Source organism: Monodelphis domestica, chromosome 2 (genome assembly GCF_027887165.1).
Source record: "Monodelphis domestica isolate mMonDom1 chromosome 2, mMonDom1.pri, whole genome shotgun sequence".
Taxonomy (NCBI): domain Eukaryota; kingdom Metazoa; phylum Chordata; class Mammalia; order Didelphimorphia; family Didelphidae; genus Monodelphis; species Monodelphis domestica.
In genome coordinates, this window is record NC_077228.1 from 176,717,670 (window position 1) to 176,737,913 (window position 20,244).

General features: G+C 34.1%; 1 protein-coding gene across 1 annotated transcript in view; it reads right to left on the reverse strand.

Moving 5' to 3' along the window:
• USP32 (ubiquitin specific peptidase 32) overlaps positions 1-20,244 on the reverse strand; it is a 258,739-nt gene that overhangs the window by 106,629 nt on the left and 131,866 nt on the right. The window contains exon 5 of the mRNA XM_007481750.2: positions 8,242-8,401. Within this exon, the coding sequence (XP_007481812.2) occupies positions 8,242-8,401 (160 nt within the window). The remainder of the gene's footprint in view (positions 1-8,241; positions 8,402-20,244) is intronic.

The window sequence follows — 20,244 nt, forward strand, 5'->3', positions numbered from 1 at the left end:
TTCACTATCATTCGTTGCTATGTTTGGTGTTCTGAGGTTTTTGAAAGCTATTTTTCTTGATACTATGGTTATGGTTAGTGTATGGAGATCTCCAAGTCTTTTTTCATTTCATTCTGCATCAATTCATCCAATACAAAGAGATGCACTAAATACTCTTTTTGTATATATGAGTCTTTTTCCTTGTTCTTTAAAATCATTATGGTATTGACAGTACCACTGAAACAAAGGGTATTCACAGTTAAACAAAATTTTGGGAAGAGTTCTAAATTGCCTTCGGGAATGGGTGGACTAGTTTACAACAACACCAAAAGTGCATTGTAAACCTCAAATTTCCTTAGACTTATAAATGTTGGAAATTTCACCATTGGGATATTTCATACTTGGAAAATTTCTTACTGATAGTCTATTGGAATGGGAACCCCATTGGCATGGGAGGTTCCTTCTCTTCCCTTCTTAAGATTACTTTAGGACAGAAACCCTTTGCTGAACAATGGAAAGGACTTTGACCTATGCTTAAGCATAGAACAGGAATTTCTTTGAGTCATGATTGATTTTAGAATTGATACAATGGAGATACTTGGAATAAATCTCCACCCTATTCAGTCCTAACAGGATTGAGTAAGGGCTGCAGCCTAGATCAAAATTTAATTATTCCAATCTCTACCCTACTCAGGTTAACAGGATTTAGAAAGGGCTGTAGCAAAGGAGCAAAGATTTAATCATTTGAAAATATGACCTTCAACAGACATGTGCAAAAGCCAGAAACCTCTGGGCGGTCCTGGGTTAAGCTAGAGCCTCCATTGGCACAGGGAAATTGATGAACAGTGATTGGTAGATGGGAGAACTGAGGGGAGGAACTTGGATGGTTTCCTGAAAGATAGGAGGGTCTGAAGACTTGAGGGGGGGGGGGGGGGTTGAGTAGTGGGTCGGTGTGGTTCGTGTGGGCTCTGAGAAGCTTGCTCTGAAGGAAGCTGAAGGTGTTTCTCCATTTTGGTCACGTGAGTAATAGGGACTGATCTCTTTTCTTTGCCCCAGCTATCTAAGGGCTTGGGCCTTTTGGCCCAGCCTAAACAGAAGGGGTATTTAAGCCCTATTTCCTTCTCTCCCTTTTTCTCTCTCTCTATCTCTAATTACTTCCTCCTATTGTAATTAAACTCCATAAAAGATTGACGGCTGACTTAAGTTTTCATTTAGGAATTACATAGCTGATTCCTTGGCGACCTTAAATTAATATATATCAGTCTTTTAAAGTGATTCCCTTGTAACAGCATTAAAGTATCTCTCAATTTTTTGTCAACCTCTACACTTCCCTTATCAACCCATTGTTCCTCTCCCTTTTGCTCCCTCCCAGTGAGTTTAATCCTTACTCTTTCCATTCTTCTTTTGAGATTGTCAAAACATTACATTCATTCCCAGGCCCTCCATCTAGTCAGACAGATTTTGTGATATGAGATGATAATAGTGTTCTGATGGGTTAGTGAGATCTTTTCCCTATACAAACATTTTAACTTTGCTTATACTCTTATGAATGCTCACTCATGTCTACCTTTTTTTGCTTCTCTTCACTTCTATGTTTGTAAAACAAATTTTCTAACTCAATTCTGACATTTTCATTAGAAATACCAAGAAATTCTCTATTTCACTAAAGTTCTATTTTTTTCCTTTTTACAACCACAGTCAGTTTTTCTTATCAGTTATTCTTGATAAAAAGATCTCTTTGCCATCTGGAATATCATAATCCGCATTCTCAATTCCTTTAAGGTGATGGCAGCTAAATCTTGTGTGATCTTGATTGTGGTCCCGTGGTACATAAATTATTATTTTTCTCACTTCTTGCAATATTTTTTCTTTGATATGAGACCTCTGGATTTTGGAAATAATATTCTTGGGAGTTTTCCTTTGGGAACTTCTTTCAGAAGATAAGAAGTAGATTCTCTTCCACTTTTACTTTCCCCCCTGGTTCTAAAATATCTGGGCAATTTTCTTTTATGATTTCTTGAGATATAATGTCTAGGTTTTTTTTGTTCATCACTTTCACACATATTCCAATTAATTCTTAAATACTGAATTTATTAAATTTGATATTTAAACTATCTTTCATTGATATTTTTGAGATCAGTTGTTTTTACAATAAAATTTCTTCATGTTTTTCTACTTTCTAATAACTTCTGCCCTACATGATAATTGTGAAAACTTGAAAGATATTTTTCAACCTCCTAAAATTATGAACAAAATTTGTAAGAGTTATCACAGAGCTTTCCCCTGATTATACACAGTATTTCTAAGGAATGGCATGGAGTTCAAAAATAAGTTTAAGAGTCTCTCAATAATGGCACCTAGAGCTGATTCAAGTAAATTTCAAGTCTCAAGAAATTCAATCTTTCCAGTTTGTTACTGATCTATTTTATCTGGTAAATATACAATCCATTAATGACCCAGACAAGATCAATGGAAATTAAGAATTAACAGAATAGAGGAATAATGAAAAGTAATCATTTGAAAATAACCTGAGAAAAGAAAGGAAAATCACAAAAATTAATTTACAAAAGGACTAAGGAAGGATAGCTTTTTACACCCACATATCTGACCTTTTTTGATTCTGATATACCCCTAAAAGATTCAAGAACAAACCAGTATATACCAATCAATACCAACCAACCCCTTCTCTTAAAACAACTTGCTCCTTGAAAACCACCAAGTATTATTGGAACCTAAGAGAAAAAGTGAAGAAAAAATGAGTTCAGGGTCATGGAAGAATTTCAAATTGAGATAAGCAAAAAAAAAAAAACAAACATATAAGTAAAGGGACTGTATAGCATGCTTTGAAGCAAAGACAGGAAAAAAAATAAGCTCTAAAAGTTATAACACAGATAAAAAGAAAAATAAAGAACCAGGCCCTATTCCAAACAGTGGGGAAGAAGTACTCACTCCAATATGAAAGCATAGTATTAGAGTGACCAAGCCACAAGGATTGTAATCCCAAAAGTTAGGGCCTAAAGAAGCAGCTAATCCAGAGAACTGGACTAAAGGAAGTGCTGACAGATAAACAGAAAGGACTATTTTGAAAACTTTAAAAATTTGTTGCTGCTAGCAAACATGTTGGGAAAAGGCACAAAAAACTTGTGAATTACTATAAGCAACAGTACAGATTGGCCACAAAAATCCATTATGTTGTAAAGTTTGATCAATTTCTTAAATTGTTTCTCTGTGTCAGCCTATAACTACACAAGATAGAAGTGAAAAAAGGTATACCAATGGAAGCCAAGATAGGGAAAAGGCCAGAAACTTAAGGTTTAATCTTTGAGGGGAGATACATATCCACAAATACACACACTTTTTTTTTTAATTTTGCTTCTAACCAAGGATTTAACAGCAAGTCTCTTTCCTCATCTAAAACAGAATTCATCCAGACACCTATTTATACTCTCTCACAATCTCATGCATATATATACACAGATATACATATATTTTTGAATGCTGCAAATTTATATTTGGATATAAACATATACCTATACATAAAGCATAATATTAAAATGAATAAATACAAATATACACAAAAACTGTCAATGAGGGGGTCGAGTATGAGCACTTTAGGGAATCAAGAAAAGCTTCATGCAGAAGACAGAGCTTACAGGGAAGAAAGGCACTCTATGAGTGAAAATAAGGAGGGGGTGCCTTACAAGCATGGTCAGTGCAAAAACAAAGATGGAACATCAACTGTGAAGAACAGCTAAGTTGGACAATATTGACTATATATGTGTAAAAAGACTAGAAAAGATATCTAGGGTTGAGGTTGTAAAGAGCTTAAAACAGAGGGGATTATAGTTTATCCTAGAAGAAATAGGAAGCCACTAAAATTCGATCACTAGGGAGTCACATCCTGGATTCTGGATCTCATTTGACCCTCAAAATAACTCTGGGACATAGATACTATTAATATCCCTATTTAACAGCCGAGGAAACTGAGACAAACAGAAGCTAAATAACCTGCCCACAGTCATATAGCTAATAAGTATCTTGGTCCAAATTTGAACTTCGGTCTTTCTGACTCAAGGCCCAGAACCCTATTTTAGCACCCATTACTTCTTTCTTTTTTTTTTAACCCTTACTTTCCATCTTCTTTCTTTTTTTTCATTACTTCTCTCTCTTTTTTTTTAACCCCTACTTTCCATCTTGGAATCAATACTGTGTATTTGTTCTTAGGCAGAAGAGTGATAAAGGCTAGGAAATGGGGAGTCAGGTGACCTGCCCAGGGTCACACAGCTAGGAAGTGTCTGAGATCATACATATCTGAACCCAGGACCTCCCATCTCTGGGCCTGGCTCTCAATCCATTGAGCCACCCAGCTGCCTCCTTATTCATTACTTCTAAAGAAGTTCATTGAAAAAGGTTTTCTGTATATTGAGCTAGAATGCAAATTAACATTAACTTAATTATAAATTTTGTTTTTTAAAATCCATAATAGATTAAATCATCTGATTATATATAATTAACCTGAAAAGTTAATGTTACAATAGAAAACTTTTCTTCTGACAAAACTTAGTTAACATTAGCTCAAGTTTATGTACTTAGAAGCCTTTTTTTTACTCAAGTTTAAGTTTTGTGTAATACATACAAATATTTCTTTAAAATGAAAGGCAAATCTAGTAGCAGTTCTTAAAGCTTCAAAGAATGAAATATAAACATTGTCATGATAAACCCCAAAACTATAGTAAATGAAATCAATAAATTATTCTAACTTTGAACTAAAATGGTTACACTGCTGTTCTGTTTGTGATTTAAGTGAAATGGAACAAAATATGATTAAAAATGACAGTGTGTTCAACTTACTGTGACCTCAAAATTTATTTTAAGATTCTGTTTAGACATGTAATTAAAACCAGTTGCATTTTAATATAAATGTTATTTACAAATGAAAAATTGAAATTTTTTTGTTTTCTAGATGCCTCGGCTCATTAAACAACTTTAAATAGAGATACTAATGCCTTACAATAGATATTTTCTATTTCTAAATTAGTTAATACTATTCCCGATATTTAATCATAGCAAATTTATACACTTGATATATTACTTGAAAAGTTTAGCTTACTAAATATTCTATATGGAGAAAATCTATTGACAGAGTGGGCTCTAGAATCAAAGCTACATAGATATACTAATAACTTGATCAACAGTCATTAAAATGTTAACTTTATCTTAATATTTCTAAGAGAAATGAGCTTGTAAGCAAAAGGTTTTTGGAGGTGTGGTAGTTTTTTTCCCCCCATTTAACAAAACCTATTAAGCAGCTACACTGGGCATCAGCAAAAGAACAGGCTACAGGAGAAATTAATACTTCACTATCAATGTACAGCTGAAATCAAAGCAAGGTCCATATTTTTGGGAGAAATAAATTTTTGTATTTATCTTAAGCAATATTCTTCAATATAAAGTATATTTACTCTGAAGTATTTACATATACTGTTATATTTAAAATTCTATAAATTATAAAACTGATACCAAAAATAGATATTTTAAAAGATCAGAAATAAAATAATACTTGATCCTAGAGTCAACAGGAGATACTGGAGTTTACATAAGACAGTGAAATGACCAGACCTATACTTTCATTTCAAGAACTCTGTGAGGATAAATTGCTGTTGCTGCAACAGCAGCAGTCACCATTGATAGAGCACTTTATGGTTTGCAAATTACTTTACCAATCCTTGGTGAATAGGTGCTATTATTATTTCCATTTTACAGAAGAGCAAACAGAGGTTAAGTGAGTTGCCCAGGGTCACAATGCTAGTAAATGTGTCTGAGTCAGGAATGAATCAGAACTTCCTGAGATACCAGTTAGAAGCTCCAGCTATAGTAAAGACTAGAGGTATTAAGATCTAAACTAGAATAGTAGCTGTAACAGTATAGAAAGAAGGGGACAGATGTGAGAAATGAAGTAAAAACTATACAGGATATGGAAACAGACTGCATATATGGAGAGAGTGAAGATGATACCAAGGTTTCCAAACTTGGCGACTCAACAAAAATGGCAGTATGGAAGACAGGTAGGTTAGGGGAAAGAGAAGGCAATAGTACCCACCATGAAGATCACAACCTACCCCATGCCTGGTGATCCTCCACAATTCACTGTCCCACCCATAATTAAAAGGAGGTGCCAGAGTTCTTACCTATCAGTCACTCATTGATTGCCCTAAAGCAGAAGCCCTATCAAGACCTGCTTATGCCTTGCTTAACCACAAGGTGATCAGAGGGAAAAAAGTGGATGTGTTGGAGTGTGAAATGAGGGTACGGGGATGGGGAAAGAGGGGAGCAGGGTGGAACAGGTTGCAAACTAAAAGAGTGGAGGAAAGGAAAATAATGGCGACAAGTCAAGAGATAAAGACACAAGATATGTGTGGTTGTGTTATGGACAAGCTCCAAAACAGCTATCACAGGGCAGAGAAAATGTGACCTCCCTTCCCATTCTCTAGTAGGTTGACAACATGAACCTTGGGTTCAAGACATGATCTTAACAATTTGCAGACCACTGATCTAAAAAAATGCCACTAGAAAAATTAGTTGATTCACACAGAATCACAAGAAAACATAAAAGTAAAACCTAATAAAGCTTACATGGGATTAAGAGTTGAAACTAGACAAAACTCACATAGGAAAAAAGTCATTGGGAATATCAACTACTGTATTACTTGGAAATTTCCTACTTAACTCCAGTTTCTGTTGAGTAACTGGCCCCTTTTCCTTGCAAAAGGCAAACATTTAAATGGACACCACTGACCCCATTCTCTATCTCCTCAAGTTAAGTGCTTCCAAAATCAATCAACCCTTCTCTGTTGTATCTTCAAACTTTTCCTACCTACTGGTTCCTTGCTAGCTATAAACAAGACCAAATCTCCCCCTTTTAAAAACACTCTAGAAACCTTGCCATTCCCTGCTCAAGCTATCATTTTATCATTAGAGAGAGAGAGAGAGAGAGAGAGAGAGAGAGAGAGAGAGAGAGAGAGAGAGAGAGAGAGAGAGAGAGAGAGATCCTTTTCAAAAGGTCAAAGTTATAGAAAAAACTGTCTACTTTCCTTGACTTTTCTCAATCTTTGCAAACTGGCTTCTGACCTCATCAACTCAATGAAACTTGCATCTTGCTATTCCATTCCCCAGACAAGATGTTCTATCTCATGTTTCTGTGCTTTTGCCTATGTCTGGAATACAACTCTATTTCTTAGAATCTGTTTCATTTTTGTCTTTGTATCTTCAGACCTTAACTCAGTCCCAAGAACAAAATAGTAGCTTAATAAATGCTTGCTGACTTACTGAATGGCATTTAATGTAAATCATCATTTTTCTGAGTTCCTAATCCTAACCTAAATTTAGTCTTACATTCTTATAAACTTGACCACATACTACCCACAAAACAAATCAGATTTTGATACCATAATTAACATACAGACTTCATCAAAAAATTTTTAAATGTCACCAAAAATTACTTTACTAGAAACAATTTTCAGAATGTCTATTTCTATTTGTTTATTAGGGTTTATGGTAAAATTTATTTTAAAAGGATATATTAATTTTAAGATCAATTTAAAAAGCAGACCACAAAAAAATGAAATATTTCCTAAATATGGAGACTAAATTCAAAAAAGAAAGAAGTACTTGCATTCCAATCCTTAACATAGCAGTGAATTCAACTAGACCTCTCCTAAAATCTAGCTATGTCATTTTTAACCTGTTTAGAGACTGCACTTAGAAAAGCAATAATTTTGTAAAAAAACAGATGACACTTGCAGGTTCTGCATATACTTTTGGTCCCAAACACTATTTATTCACACAAAGTGTTCACTCACACACTTAAAGAGTAGGGGAAAAAAAACAAGTTAATGTGCACCACAAAATGAAAACAAATGTCTCCAAACCATCTACCACAAGAAAATTAATAGATGTCCCTACATGTCACCTATACTGGTAGTAATGAGTGAAGAAAGAAGAAACATCTAAGCAAATGTACTTATATTTCAAATAAATGATCCAAAACATAAACAAGGATGCGGTTAGGTCTAACAAGAATTCCATCAGTCTCTCAGAATAATGTTTGACTGTCAAAAATTCAACTCAAGCCAACAGACTGAATATCACCAATTATCACTGAGAAACAAAGGTCTCTTTTCAGAAATTATACAATGTGTAACAGGAAAAAAGTGAACAAAGCAGAAAATTATCAGAGACAAGAATGAAATAACATTTACTTACAATGTGTGACTCCAGCCAGAGTTTGGTAGAAAGTAGGGGTATCACTGTCATCAGTGAGAGTAACATAAACACCTCCAGATAGTAGCCATCGGGAAAAAGTGAAAGCATCTTTGTTTTGTAGTAGCCAGTTTCTAAACTTCTCATAGTTAACTTTTTCACCCTGAAATAAAAATAAGAATAAGCAGACCAAGGAGAAGAATTCTTAAACTACAGAATACATATATTTTTAATCTTTGAAATTAAAAAAAAAAACTGGCTTCAAGCCCAGAAAAATCTCTTCTTTGTACATCAACTAATGTATATAAGGAATCAGCCTAATGTTATCAGTAGCACTTAGCACCCAAATTCACAGTCTAGAAATAACAACTTAGATAACAGTAAAGTAAATTTGCTTATCCTATTCCATATGCCTAGAATACTTTCTATTCTCTCCAACCCACTGAGTTCCTACCTTCCTAAAAGGTCTTTAAAAATCCAAATGAAATGCTACCCCTCCCACAAAAACTTGATTTTTCAAATTCTTAATGGCTCTTTCTACAACCATACTTCATGTAATTTTTTTCGACCTAATAAATACTTTTAAATATCATAATTATCTGTCTATACATCATATTCTCTTGCTAAAGTTCCATGAGGGTTGGGGCAGTGTCCTATATATGAACTGTATCCCAAGTCTAGTTCTCTGAAATATTTCTGGAATTAAATTGAATTCTGCATATTCAAATGATCAATTATACCTGTATTTATTAAACAACTACAATGTGCAAGATTCTGCTAGAAGTTGAAAGAGTCAAAAAAGAAATCCATTCTTTACAGGGTATAAAAGAATTTTACTTTCATAGTAACTAAAGTGAGTTCTCAACTTACTCATATGTTGTATTTCAAAAATTAAATAATATATTGGTATTCTGGGCCATTTTTAATGCAGAGAAAATGCAATAAATGAAGAATAGATTCCTTATTTGACAAGAATGGAAAAAGTTAAGATCCACAATACTTGGGTACATATACTATACAAAAATCCACTGAAATGTTTTCCTTTAAAATAGGTTATCTTTTGTCTTACATTATATTTCTATTTGAATATATGTCAACTTCAGTAGTGAAAAAGTTTGGTGTATAATTTTATCTACCTACCAGATTCCATGAGCAGAAATAGTATTATATATATTGAATTTATTTTCCCCTAAAACATGTAACACAATCCCTTCTACATAGAAGTCACTCTTATTTCTGAGTTCAAATGGAAATATTTTTAATTAATAATCCAAGTCTTATTAAACCAGATGATTGTCTAAATACACTGAAAATGCTTTGAAAAACATGCATTTGCAATAAGAATTTATTACACACCTAGTATGTGTCAAGCACTATGCTAAGCACTGGGGAGACAAATTTTTAAAAAGATAGTCCTTGCCCTCAAGGGACTTACAGTGATAGATTCACTATTTCTTGGAACTCTCAAGGGTCCCACCAAAAATTAGATCAAGTGCTACAATCTACAAAGTAAAGAACTTTATGTGTTGTTAGTGATTCTCTAAAACTAAAATGTACATACTTTTATGTGCACATTCTGTTCTACTCCAGTTGTACAAGGGGAGGGATTATTTTCCCTCTTGTTTTTATATCCTCAGAACATAGCACAGTGATCGACACATAGCAGGTGCTTAACAAATTTTTATTCATTTCAATTTAACAAACATTTATTATTTTTACATTTTTAATTCAATTTTTAAAAATATTTTCTATTTTTCATTAGTCAAAATCCAACTTCTTATTCTCTCACTCTACTGCCAGCTCCCAAGTGAGAACACAAGGAAAACTAAACTAAAGACAGAGATTGTCAATCAAAATGAATTTGTGCATGGCCATGTTGGAAAATCATTTTCCTATTCTGCATTCAGAATCCTTTACTTCTCTGCCAGGAAGTAGATAGCAATTTTCCTCATTAATGCTCTGGATTGGTCTAAGAGTTCAACAATTGAATTCCATCACATTTCTATTCCATAATTTGTTCATCCATTCCTCAATTTATGTACAACCCCTTGGATTCCCTCACTTTGCTTGAAGAGAACAAAAAATATTTCTGTATATGCTTATCATTTGTTTTGCTTAGGATTAATCCCTATTTTAATCTACACTCCCTCTGATTCCCTTTATCATACTATTTCTCTCTTGACTGAGAGGTAATTCTGTACTGAATTCTATTATGATTCTTCTTTAACTAGTTTAGATAAGACTGAGGTCGAAGAATCAATTATTCCCTTCACTCCCTCCTCTTTGTAAAAATGTCCACTTGTGCACACTGATTATGTGAGAAAAGGCAGCTAGGTGGAGTAAGTCCACAGAGTTTTAGTCCTAGGGTTAAGGAGATATAAATTCAAATCCAGCCTAAGATAATAAGTCACTTATTGTTTGTCTCAATTTCTTTAACTGTAAACTGGAGTTAATAATGGCATGTAACTCCCAGGCTTATCCTGAGGATCAAATGAGATATTTTTGAAGTGCTAAGCACATACTAGGTAGGTACTATATAAGTGCTTATTCCCTCCCTTTTTTCTCCTGACATTCCTTGTCCCATCTTTCCAGGTTTTTAAGATTAGCAAGATAATAAAAGAAGTGCCAGGTCTTATTTGACTCCTATATGATCTATGATGATTACATGAGAATGTAAGCAGTTTATAATTTGTTTGGTCCCTTGTCACTGTTAGTCATGTTTAACAATTTATGTATTTCTTCACTTCTTTGTTTTAAATTCAAAGATTTCACACAGCCATGATCTTTTCATCAGAATTAAATGCTTAGAAGTCCACTATTTCCATTAAGATCCATTTTCCCCCAACATTACTCATCTTTGCTAAGTAACTTATTTTTGAAGGTAAGCCATATTGGCTTCTGCATTCTGGAATACTATATACCAAGTTTTCCTCTCCTTTAGAGTGATGACTGATAACTCACCTGTGATCCTGACTACAAGAACTTGCTACTTTAATTCTTTCAGGCAGCCTGAAGTATTTTCTCTTTGACCTGAAAGCTGGTGGGTCTACCTACTTCAGGCCTCTCCCCACTCACAGTTCATCCTCTATTCAGCTACCAAAGTGATTTTCTTAAAATGCAGGTCCAGACACATCACTCCCTGAATATTCAATAAACCCTACTCAACTAAAGTCCAATGGCTCCCTATTAATTGCAGAAATAAATACCAAATGCCCTATTTTGGCACTTAAAGCCATGCATCACCTGGTCTTTCCCATATTCACTTTGGTCCCCACTCACATATTCTTCAATGCCAGAGACACTGGGCTCCTGGCTGTTTCCATAAACAAGGTATTCCTTCTTTCATCTACAGTCATTTTTCCTGGCTGTTTATCATACCTGGAATACTCTTGTACTTCATCTCTGCCTCCTGAATTTCATGGCTTCTTTCAGATTCCATATAAAATTTCAACTTTTACAAGAAACCTTTCTCAAACCCTTTTATTTCTAAGCAACTTCCTTTTCTTAAATATTACCTATTAATAACTTACACATAATTGTTTGCTTATAATTTCCCCTATTAGATCATAAGCTCCTTAAGAGCGGGGACTATCTTTTCTTCTCTTTTCCTAACCAAACTTAACAAAGTAGTTGCTGCATAATAGACTTATTTAATAAATGCTTACTGACTGAGTTACTATCTTCAGACTTATTTAAGTTAGAATCTATGTACTTCCAGGCAGAATGTCTAGGCTGATTGTATTCCTGCTTTTTTTTTTTTTAAAACCCTTACCTTCCGTCCAAGGTAGAAGAGTTGTAAGGACGAGGCAATGGGGGTCAAGTGACTTCCCCAGGGTCACACAGCTGAGAAGTGTCTGAGGCCAGATTTGAACCTAGGACCTCCCATCTCTAGGCCTGGCTCTCAATCCACTGAGCTACTCAGCTGCCCCCTGTATTCCTGCTTTCTTGAGATACTGATTGTTGTGGAATTCCATGATCTCAAGAACAGGCTTGAGACTTACAAGCTTTCAGTACTCCCAAAGTAGTTTAAAGTGGGGCAAAGTTTTATTGGTGCATATCCTCATTTAAGCAACAAGAAAATATTGCTAGACGCAACCCCTATGAAACAGCTAGAAAGCTTTACTGGTGCATTAAAAAAGGGCAAAATTGGAGATTCTCCCTTTGCTCTGGAATTCCTGCTCTGGTTATTCCTCTGCAGGCCAGGCTAGATACTAGAAATGAGAACCTGCTCTGTACCTGGGATCTAGGCCACAGTACTGTAGCAGATTTCTGAATTTCCTTCTTCATGATTACACTAGCCAGGGCCTTCCTAACTAATCAAACTACCATGCCTTGATCTGCCCTGGATCTGTGACTTACAGCTGAGGAGTGGGTAACAATGCTCCTAGTTCACAGATGTCCCCATTACAGTGTCCCAGGTCTGAGTCTGCTGGTTCCTTGATATGGGTCTGGTATGGTGGTGCACAGCTTCTTCCTGGATGTTGAAGTGCTTATGAAGATTGCACCTGAATCAAAAATTCCCGCTATTTGCAGATCTTCTCTGCTTCCCTTTATGGAACAAGGCTAGGCAAATGACTCACTATAACTTTTGAATTTTTCCCATCAGGTTTTGGTTCATTTTCTAGTTATGTAGAGGGGAACTCTCCAATGTCCTTCCTACCATTCTGTCACCTGTAACATTTATTAATTGAATTCGACTGCCAAACAACTAAATTTGAAACTACTTTTCCACGGAAAACTTCTGTGTCCCATGCTTGAACTGCTTACTCCTCACTTATGCATCCTAGTTTCCTTCAAATCTCATCTAAAGTCCTACTTCCCGAAAGAAAATTTTCCTAGTCCTCCTTATTTTTAGTGTCTTCTGAAATTACCCTCAAAATATTCTCATTTGTAGATAGTAGTTTGCCTTTTATTGCTTCCATTATATCATAAGATTCTTGAAAGTAAGGATTCCTTTTTGCCTGTCTTTGTATACCCAAATGTTGAGCATGATACCTAGCATGCAATAGGCCATTAATAAATGCTAGTTAACAGACTGACTGAATAGACAGATAAGTTGGAAGAAAAACCACTGGAAGTACCAGAATTATATTAACCGAGTATACAGAACATTACCGTTATAAACAGCAGCTATACATGTATAAATAGAGATTTTGAACCTTTGACTTCATTCCCCAAAAGTCCTTAGTATTTCCCAAAATCCCCTATAATCTCTCCTGCATCTCCACATTGGTGAGATCACACTATTGGTATTTAGTTGGCTGTAACTCCTCCCACACCCTCTTTGGCATTATGTAGCAATCATGGTGGGGATTTTGAAATGACTAATTAGTCACGGGCACATGATTTTTTATTTTGTATCCTGTTTATTCCTTGATTTCTAATGATCATTTAATAAAACTCCTAAAATATAGAATTTTTATTAAGATATACTTTAAATGTTTATATACCTCACTACAGATGACACAATAAACTATATTTCTTAAGTGCTAAGAGCCAAGTCACAATGTCCTGGAAACTATCTAGGATGATAATAATTTTTGTCTTTTCCTGGACAGAATGTTATCTAAAATTCTAAAATAGGTATTCACTGATGTATTCAGAAGAATCTCATACCCAATGAAAAACTATAAATCTTCATATTATTTATCTCAATACTTTTAAAAGCTTTCAAAATATTGTCACTTTTTAAGTTTTGCATGTGGATCTCATCCACTTCAAATATGAATTTCATTTCCTTCTCTCACCTCCTCCATAATTCAGCCATATTATTTGAAAAATGAATAACTTTGAGTCACTTAGAAAATGAAGTAAAATGTTAATAAAATTAAATTTCATTACAAAACAAGAATTCTACTTAGAAAACTAATTTTTTAGTTTTAGTCTCTACAGAAAGCTACAGAAAAAATATTGCACTGAAGTGATTTAAAATTGAATCTGAATAAAAAGGTCACAGAAGAACTTTTGACTCTGTGATTCCTTCTCCTTACTTCTTTCACTGTCCCCCTCAATATAACTTCTTGCACCGAGTATTTGGGATCACCTCCCTTCTCCACAACATATGGCACTCTCCCCCAAATAGTTTCCTACTGTGGTGATGGGGTTAACTCTCCCTGCCCATTTTTAGATCTTATCACCAAAAACATATACATTCCACTTATTCTTAAGTATGGGGAGGTCTGTGACTCACATGTGTGAAATTGGGTGATGAATCAGAATAGAATGACTTCCCCATGGGCAGTCCTAAGCAAAGCTTTAGCTGTCCCATGCCTGTCCACATAAAATGGAAGGAAGGCACAGGAAGTGAGGAAAGGAATGGTCTTTAAAAGTGGCAAGAACTTCCTCTGAGGGGGTATTTTGCCCTCAACTAGACCCTGGAGGAGCTCAAGCTGAGGACCTCGGACTGGTTTTTTCTATTTTCCCTTAGAACTACTACATGGATGAGTGAAAAAAACTGACTCCTTTCCCTGGCTTGTTCTGGAGCTACTAGTCTCCAGAGAGGCCTCTCATCTTGGAGGAGGTCTAATGACTAAACGCCTTGTTTAATTTACCTCTGGGCCTCCTTTGCTGGGGCCTCTGAAGCCTTGCCTGGTTTGGAACAGGCTAGAGTAAATATCTACTTTCTCTGATTTTATTATTTTCACTTTCTCCTTTTGTAAATAAACTACCATAAAAAGTCATTTGGAATTGAGCAATAATTCCTGGCGACTACACTCTTATCCAACCATTTTATTTTTATCCCTTACATTCTGACCCTTATACTAACTAGCAAATGAATTTTTTCTACACTCCATTTCATCAAAATATTTACTTTTTTTTATTCTGGATGACCAGGGCCTTTTTTAAGCTGGCTTATTCATCTGATAACAGAATCTTCATTTCAGCATAATTTGTGCTAAAACCAACACTAATAACTAATTAGTTATTAATTATTATATATAGTTAATTATTTTTATTATTTAATTCTATTTATTTTTATTATATATAATATAAATAAAATATATTTTATTATATTTATTTTATTTATATTATAAAAATATTATTTAAATAAAAATATATTTAATTATATATACATACAAATAGTTATTAAAATAGCTAATAACAATCATTTCTCACCTGGATCCTCTCCTGAACATCATCATAATTTCCTAAAATAAATCATCATCCTTCAAGACAACATCAACTCTGAAATTAGTACTTCCTCAGTACTCCCTGCCCATATCCCACCACCCTCAAATTAGAAAGCATGAAGATAGGAAGTCTGAGAATTCCTCTAAGATCCTTCATTTAAGAAAGGTACCCAGGGCACCCATCTCACTATATTCTACTTGCAGGGTTTCTGGATTTAGTTAAGCATGCAGAAGTCAGGCTCACCTCCCTATCCCCAAAATTCTTTAATGTATCGCTTAGTTCATAAATGTTTATTGATTTTTGTGTTCCTCAATTAGATTGTGAACTGCTTAACAGTTATTTGACATCTTTCTTTAAATACTCAGGGATTACCAAAGTGCCTGGCACATAGTAGATACATAATAAATTTTCAGTGATTAACTATAAGAGCTTGCTTTTATTCATTATCTATTATTGGAAGTATGGTAGAACTTTATATGCCTTTGGTCATTAATTACAACTTTTATCACTATTCTCCCATTATTTAGATTCACGCCAGGGTTACTAGGTAACATAATGACTTAGCTTTGAAAAATTCCTCTTTCTAAATGATATTCATTTATTTCCAAAAGCTTCTACCAAAAGCACTTCTAAATTATTCATTCTAAGATGGAAAAGTATAGGCTGGGGATACAGTTGAACTCTCCCAACATTCTCCTTCAAACAACTTTAAAATAACACTTCAAATGAAATTTTGGAGTGGCAGACCAACAAAATGTCAGAGGGAAACATTTTTCCAGCATAAGACAAATTAGAAGGTCAGCAGGAGAGGTCTGTAACACCAGGGTAGGCACCTGCCTGAAGTTTAGCAGAAGCATTATCGATAGGGTTTAGACGTTGTGAATTTTAGATTTACTCCACCCTGCAGGGTGCTGTGAATCTTAAAATTTCTTAGACTCTACCTTGGAACATTATCTTAAGGTTATGGTTAAGGTTATTCCCCATTTAAACAATAGAGGTACTTGATCAGGAATGTATTGGGAACTTTAAAATTACTCCACCCATACTCAGGCATACTTTAGGGGAAGATAAAGTTGTAAAACACCTTAGTGAACAATGAAGGTATTTAACTCATACTTATAGTGAGGCCAAAACCTTAAACTAGGTCAATTTTTAGATCTAATACAAAAGGGTGCTAAGTACCTATGAAGGTCAAATTAATCACTAAAAAGTCAGGCAACTTGCAAGGGGCAAGCTTAACAAAAGAGGGGTGAAGTACTCAGAAGATATAATCTATCCAGAGAAGGTGAGAACTAAAAACTAAGAATGGGCTGTCCTAGGAAAAGCATCTACTGTGATTGGTAGATGTGAAAATTTAGGAGAAGTGACACAAGAGAAATTTCTCTTTAAAAGAAGATGTCTGAACCAGTTCAAGGTAGTTCGAATTAATTCAGCTTTGGTAGCTGAATTGGAGGTCAGGAGTCAGAGGAAGCTGCTGAGTCTCTGAACACTAGAGTTTTGCTTGGAAAGATCTTATGGTGAGTGGGTCTCTGAACACTAGAGTTTTGCTTGGAAAGATCTTATGGTGAATGATTAAAGACTGACTTAGTTTCTCTCTTAAAGAGAAAGGCCTAGGCCCTAGCCTTTTCCTACTATTTCCTCTTACTCTGTCTCTTTCCCTTTCCTTAATTCCTTCATTTGTATTAATTAAAATCTCCATAAACCCAGCTGAGTTGGGTATTTCATATTTGGGATTTTTTCCATGGCGACCACTTATTTTTTATTTAAATCAAGATAAAAATTATCTTTACAGTTTTTGGCAATTCAAAGTCTTGAAAACCATATTTTCGTGGTCACAGTGTTAAGGCCAGTTTTGAATCTAGGACTGGTTCCCTATTCACTGAACCACCCAATTGCCCTTGTAAACAGTATTCCATCATCATCATGTACCACATTTTGTTCAGCCATTATGAGACCTTTGTCAGAGAAATTTGCTATAAAAATAATTTCCCAGTTGTTTGCTTCTCTTCTAAAATGATTTCATTGCTATCTTTGTACAAAACCTTTTAAATTTAATATAATAAAAATTATTCATTTTACATCTTGTAATGTTCTCCATCTCTTGTTAGGTCATAAATTCTTCCCTTCCCCATAGATCTGACAGGTAAATTATTCTTTGTTCCCCTAATTTACTTATAATATCAATCTTTATCTTTAAATAATATACACATTTTGACCTTCTCTTGGTATAGGATACAAAATAACGATCTAAACCTAATTTTTGTCATATTGTTTTCCAATTTTCCCAGCAGTGTTTATCAGATAATGAGTTCATATCCCAAAAACTAGGATTTGGGGGATTATCAAACACTAGATTTCCCAGATCATTTTCTCCTAATTTGTTCTGTTGATCCACCCTTCTATTTCTTAGTCAGTACCAGATTATTTGATAATTACTGCTTTATAGTACAGTTTACTATCTGGTACTGCTAGACTACCATCCTTCACATATTTTACTAGTTCCCTTAATGTTCTTGACCTTTTGTTCTTTCAGATGAATTTTGCTATTATTTTCTGTAAAATACTTTTTGATAGTTTTATTTGTATGACACTAAATAAGCAAAACAATTTGGATAGGATTGTCATTTTTAATCATGTTATCTTAGCCGATCCATGAGCATTAATGTTTTTCAAATTGTTTACTTAACTTTATTTGAATGAAAAGTGTTTTGTAATTGTGTTCATATAATTCCTGAGGGTATCTTGGCAAATAAATACCCAATTATTTTATATTGTCTAGAGTGATTTTAAATGGAGTTTCCCTTTCTAACTACAAATTTACTAAAGTTATTAATTCTTTCAACTACTTTTTAGTTGACTTTTTAGGATCCTTTAAGTATAATATCCAATCAACCACAAAGAGACAGTTTAGATTCCTTATTGCATACTTTAATTCCTTTGATTTCTTTTTCTTCTCTGATTGTTACAACTAGCATTTGCATATATTAAATAATAGTGGTGATAATGGACACTTACTTCACTACTGTTCTTATTGAGAAGGCTTCTAATTTATCCCCATTGCAAATGATACTTGCTGGTGGTTTTAAAGAAAATACTACTTATTATTTTAAGGAAAATTCTTTTTATTTCTATGCTTTCTAGTATTTTCAATAGGAATGGGTGTTGTATTTTGTATAAGGCTTTTTCTGCAATTACTGAAATGATCATGTGATTTCTACTAGTTTGATTATTGATTTGGTCAATTATTCTGATAGTTTTCCTAATATTAAGCCAGTCTTGTATACCTGGTATAAGTTCACCTGGTCACAGAGAATAATTCTTATGATAAATGCTGTAGTCTCTTTGCTATTATTTTATTTAAGTTTTTTGTAACAACATTCATTAAGGAAATTGGTCTGTAATTTTCTTTCTCTGTTTTTGGTCTTCCTGGCTTAGGTATCAGCACCATATTACACCATATTGTGTAATAAAAAAATTTAGTAGGATTCCTTAACAAATTTTGCCAAATAGTTTGTATAACATTAGAATTAGTTTTTCTTTAAATATTTGCTAGAATTCACCTGTGAATTCATCTGGCTCAGGGGACTTTTTTCCTGGGAAGTTCATTGATGGCTTATTCAATTTCTTTTTCTGAGATGGAATTATTTAAGTATTCTACTTCCACTTGTTAATCTAGAAAATTTATATTTTTGTAAATATTCATTCATTTCACCTTGATTATCAGAGATATTTTTATAAAATTGGGAAAAATACCTAATAATTATTTTAATTGCCTCTCGATTAGAAAAAAACAGCCTTTTTATTTAAGATACAGGTAATTTCTCCTTTCCTCTTTTAATCAACTTAACCAATGCTCTATTTTTCTTCCAGAGAATCAGCTCCTACTCTTAATTATTAGTTCAATAGTTCTTTTGCTTTCAATTTTATTATCTTCTCCTTTGATTTTTAGAATTTCTACTTAATCTTTAATTGAGGATTTTTAATTTGCGCTTCTATTTTTTTAGTTGGATGATAATTCACTTATCTTTTTTTTTCTCTATTATATTGATATGGGCGTTCAGGGATATAAATCTTCCCCAGAGTACTGCATAAATTTTGATATGTTGTTTACTCATTGTCATTCTCTTCAATTAAAATAGTGGTTGTTTCTATTTGTTCTTTGACCCACCAGTTTTGAAGAATTAGATTATTTAGTCTCCAATTAATTTTTAATTTGCCTTTTCATGAGCATTTATTGATCATAATTTTTATGGCATGATCTAAAAAGTACCATTAATTATTTCTGTTTTTCTGCATTTATTTGTAAAGTTTTTATGCCCAATGTGTGATTAGAAATGTGTGCCCAGGAAAACATTGGTTTTGCTTTCTCTCTGTGAATTTTAGATTTACTCCACCCTGCTGGTCTTTAGAATACTAGCAACCAGCAATGTATACACCCCCACTTAAGGATTAACTGTAGGGGAGGATGGTCTTTGACCTCAATGTGCTAGCAAGTGACAAATCAGAAAAACTGACCCCCTGTGCTGTCCTAAGCCAAGTTTAAGCCACCATTGGTACATGTGAGACGCAGGAAGTGATATAAAGAACTACCTTTATATTTCACCTCACTTCCTGTGAGGGGGACTTTTGAGGCATTTGTGAACTTGGGTGGTGGAATTTGTGAAACTATTTACAGACAAGTACCAAAGTTTGGCTATCATCCTGGCTCCCTCTATCCCTGAGAATGAAGGTAAAATCAGACCAGGGAATGAAACTTCCTTATCAAAATAAAAATCTGGTTCTTTTTTCTCTCCTATAATATGTCAACTTCCTGTAATTTCACTTGGTGAAATATTATTGCATTCTGTCCTACAGACTTGTGGAATAAAAATTACT